Here is a 3,905-nt window from a genome sequence, read left to right as displayed (position 1 = left end):
TGTACCTCTGGGATTGCACTGCAGCTTCTTGTCATGAGGCCACCAGAGCTCACCACAATCTGCTTTTTTAAAGATACAGTCTTGGGAACTCTGCGGGGCAGCTGGGCTCTGTCCTACCGCACTGCTATGAGTCAGGCGTGACTCGATGGCTGTGCATTTGGATTTGGTTTGAGGCCTCGGTGGAGACACTGAGTAGCAGAAATGATTGCATCTTTGACTAGTAACTGAAAGGCTGCCAGTTCACATTCACCCTGAGGAACTTCAGAGGAAAGGTCTCACAAAGAGTGAATTCCAAAAACACCAGAGGGCCCATGAAGAATATGTTCCTTAGGCCAATCTCCCACATGAGACCAAAGAGGCAGCATATGCCCAGAAAATCCCCTCAGAGGCAGGAAGCGATAGAAAGGAGGATGAAAGGAAGCAGGAAACACAGGGAGGAGACAGGAAGAGTGCCGTTCTGGGGAAGGGACGGCAGCTAATGTTCCGATCCAAGTGAGAATTCACTGTTGGGTGTGGACTGAGTTTGCACCGTAAGCTTTCACCCAGACTACAATAAAACAAGAACAAAAGTGTATGGAGCACAGTGTTGGGACACACACGGGTCACCGTGGGTCAGCACCGTGTGGTCTGTCTGGGATCTTGAGAGGGGGTCTGAAGGAAAGATGCTGTCCAGCAACGAGGAGGCCACCCTGTGTTTACAAACAAGTGCACAGGGTGTCCACTTCCGGCCTGAACTGTCCCAGAGGCCACAAGTGCAGCCGCGTGGTGAACTCTATCAGAGTCCTGGCCCAGAGTCCTTCAGTGGCCCCAAGAGCCGCTGAAGCAAGACCACAGCAGGTGAGGACACAGGTGTGGGGCTCCCCAGCTGTCACAAGTGACATGTGTTTAAGAGAAGGTTAAAAGTCCCTTTCTTCCTTTAGCCCTGGTGGCATAGTGATACAGGTTAAAATGCTTGACTGCTGTCCTCAAAGTCAGAGGTTCAAATCCACCAACACCGTTCAGGAGGATACAGCACTCTGCTTCTGGAAGTATTTACAGCTCAGGAAACCTGCGGGCAGTTCTCTCTGCCCCACAGGGTCACTGTGAGTCAGAGCCGACTCGAGGCAATGGGGCTTGGTCTCCCTCCCGGACCCGCGACCAGAGACGGTGGCAGCGGAGGTCGAGATAAACCGTGCTGCCCGCGAGGCACCTGGGGTAGGTGGCTAGGGTTGGGGGGATCACCAGTGCTGGTTCCACGTCTTTTCCAGGCCTCAGAAATACAGTGAGACCAGCAAAAGTTGGAGCATACAGAATTTCACCAACAGAAGAAGTCGGATAGTGTTTAAGATTCTACCCTGTGAAGGGTGGAACATTTGGGAGAGGCCGTCCTACTGGCTTCCAACTCTCACAGGATCCACCCTGTTCACACTGATCAAGCCTTGCAGGGGGTGGAGCAGTGTCCTCATCACGAAGCATGGGGCTGCTAACTGAAAGGTCAGTGGTTTGAAGCCACCTGCTGCACTTCAGAAGACAGAGGAGACCGTGGGACTGAGCTCCCTGAAAGCCAAAGGGGCAGTTCTGCTCTGTCCAACAGGGTGGAATGGACTGGAGGCCGATTAGCAGGCCAATTCCTCTGATCCTCACCGTAACCTCACAAGGTATTACTGTCTTACGTCCTCACTTGAGGGCTGGGGAAACTGAGGCCCAAGGAGGCCAGGTGACTTGCCCAACATCACAGAGCCCAACGTGGGCACGGCTGGCTTTGCAACCATGCTGTTTCTCGCCACAGTTCCTTCTCCTAGGAACCCTGGCAGGAATCATATTGGGGAGGAGGGGGTATTTTCTAACACCCAGTAGGATCTCAGAAATGTCACCTAACTCTAGGAGTTTCGTTTCCTTCCTGACCCCCAGAAACATGGGCCCAGAGGACAAACACAGAACCCTGCCAGCACTGCCCCTTCACGACCTCAGCTCTGCCCTCTGCTGCTGTTGCGGACACAGCGCTGGCAGATGACCCTGGGAAAGTGCTGATCTGACAAAGCACGCACTACGTGGGAGCCTGCCAGGGAGGTTCAGAGAGGCCAGCTCCGCTTCCTGGGGTCGCACAGCACACCAGAGCCAGAGCAGGCACTGAGGTCCTCTCAAGGAAAGGCGTTCCCCTCCCAGTCTCCGTCTCAAGGATCTACCAGAGCCGACAGGGCTGAGGTCAGGCCGGAAACCACATGTTCCGGTCTTCCCCTTCCCTAGACACCTTGACTGAGTGTGAGGTCAGACGACGATGGGTCTCCCAGGGCGGAGACTTCCAAATCAGCCCCTTCCCCAAACAGGTGGGAGGAGGCAGAATCACCACTACTGGGCTGGTGCAGGGGGGTTACACACTCAGCTGCCAACCAAAAGGTGGACAGTTCAAACCCACCAGTCGCCCCTCAGGAGAAAGAAGTGGCAGTCACCTTCCATCAAGATTACAGCCTCTCGGAGTTCTGGTGGCCAGATGCTCTGCTGGAGAAGGAGGGGCAATCTCCTCCTGTACCAATCAGATCTGACTTGAGAGTATACACACACACACACACACACACACACACACACTAAAAATAATAAAAAAAATATTACAGCCTCAGAAATCCTACAGGGGACCTCTACCCTCTCCCATAGGGTCCTAATGAGCTGGAACTCACTAGATGATACTGGGTTTGTTTTTTGTTTTGAGGGGGGCTGGGAATCCTTTGCCACTCAAGTGGGACAAATCTTACTTCCCCACTGTGACCCTTGGTATCTTCATAGGTACCATGACAGGACTGTGGGGACTCCAGATAAAATCAAGGAGGGTTGACACTACAGGACACTATTACGAAGGAGGAGGGGCAGGAAAAGCAAGCTGTAAATCTGAACGGAGAGCCTGGGGCTGGGTCAGCTCTGAGGTCACACAGGGGACTCTGGAGTAGGGTAAAGAAAAGGACCTGGACAGGGTAAGATTACCCAGTTCTCAGGGTAAACTGGGACCACCTCGTGCTTACTCACTGATCTACAGTGAACCATGTCACCCCTCAGAGATCTAGGGATCACTGGCATCACCCTCTAGCCCCACAGCCTCCTTCCTCTGGAACCAGAGCCTCTCCCCAGGTTGACCAGGGGGGCAGGCGAGGACCTGGTAAGCAAGGGAAGCATGTGGTGTGTAGTGATGTGTCTCAGGGTTTCCACAGCATCAGAGGCTGGGTGAATCCCACGTGACACTGTCACACAGATAAGTCAGTATAAGAAGTCCGTGTTTACCTTGCTTGGTGGAGACCCCACCTTGTACCCGGAGTCTTTCTGGGCAACCTCGGGCTTATTTATGAAGGAATAATAGATAAGTTTTAACATGTATCACCTCATTTCTTAAACCCTGTGTGGCCCACCTCTACTACCTTTTGCCAGGTGAGGAAAGAAGGCACAGAGAGGTTAAGTAGCTTGTCCAAGGTCACACAGCCAGGACACAACAAAGTGGGGCTGGAACTCCAGTCCGACTCCACGGTGGACAACAGAGGGCCAGGGGCCTCTGCAAGTGTCTGTACTGACATGTGTGCCCCCAGAGTGTCCCCGAAGCCTTAGGGACCCTGATTCTCTGCAGACCCACTGCGCGGATGGGCAGGACCGAGGCTGCTGGCCACCCACCTTCTGGTGCTTGCGCTCCTTCTCGATGCGGTCCATCCTCTCCAGGCGCAGCCGGTCTAGCTCCAGGCGCAGCTCGTCCATCTCGGGCGCGACATGGTGGCGGCTGACCAGCACCTCGAGGATCTCCAGGACGCGCACGACCTTGGGCATGAGGCGCGCGATGGCCTCGCAGCCGTGCTGGTCGATGACCCGCTCGAACTCGTGGCCCACGAGCGACGCGATGTCGTACACGTCCATCACGGTCAGCTCGGCCACGTTCTTCTCCAGCGCCGACT

General features: G+C 54.6%; 1 protein-coding gene across 1 annotated transcript in view; it reads right to left on the bottom strand.

Annotated features, from left to right (window-relative positions):
* The window catches only part of RILPL1 (Rab interacting lysosomal protein-like 1), a 44,042-nt gene extending 40,143 nt beyond the window's left edge, over positions 1–3,899 (bottom strand). The window contains exon 1 of the mRNA XM_006894691.1: positions 3,631–3,899. Within this exon, the coding sequence (XP_006894753.1) occupies positions 3,631–3,867 (237 nt within the window). The 5' untranslated portion in view covers positions 3,868–3,899. The remainder of the gene's footprint in view (positions 1–3,630) is intronic.
* Between the last annotated feature and the right edge of the window lie 6 nt (positions 3,900–3,905).

The sequence above is a fragment of the Elephantulus edwardii genome, unplaced genomic scaffold (genome assembly GCF_000299155.1).
Source record: "Elephantulus edwardii isolate Elephantulus edwardi_28Jun2011 unplaced genomic scaffold, EleEdw1.0 scaffold00148, whole genome shotgun sequence".
Taxonomy (NCBI): domain Eukaryota; kingdom Metazoa; phylum Chordata; class Mammalia; order Macroscelidea; family Macroscelididae; genus Elephantulus; species Elephantulus edwardii.
This window is presented reverse-complemented; position numbering and strand designations above follow the sequence as displayed.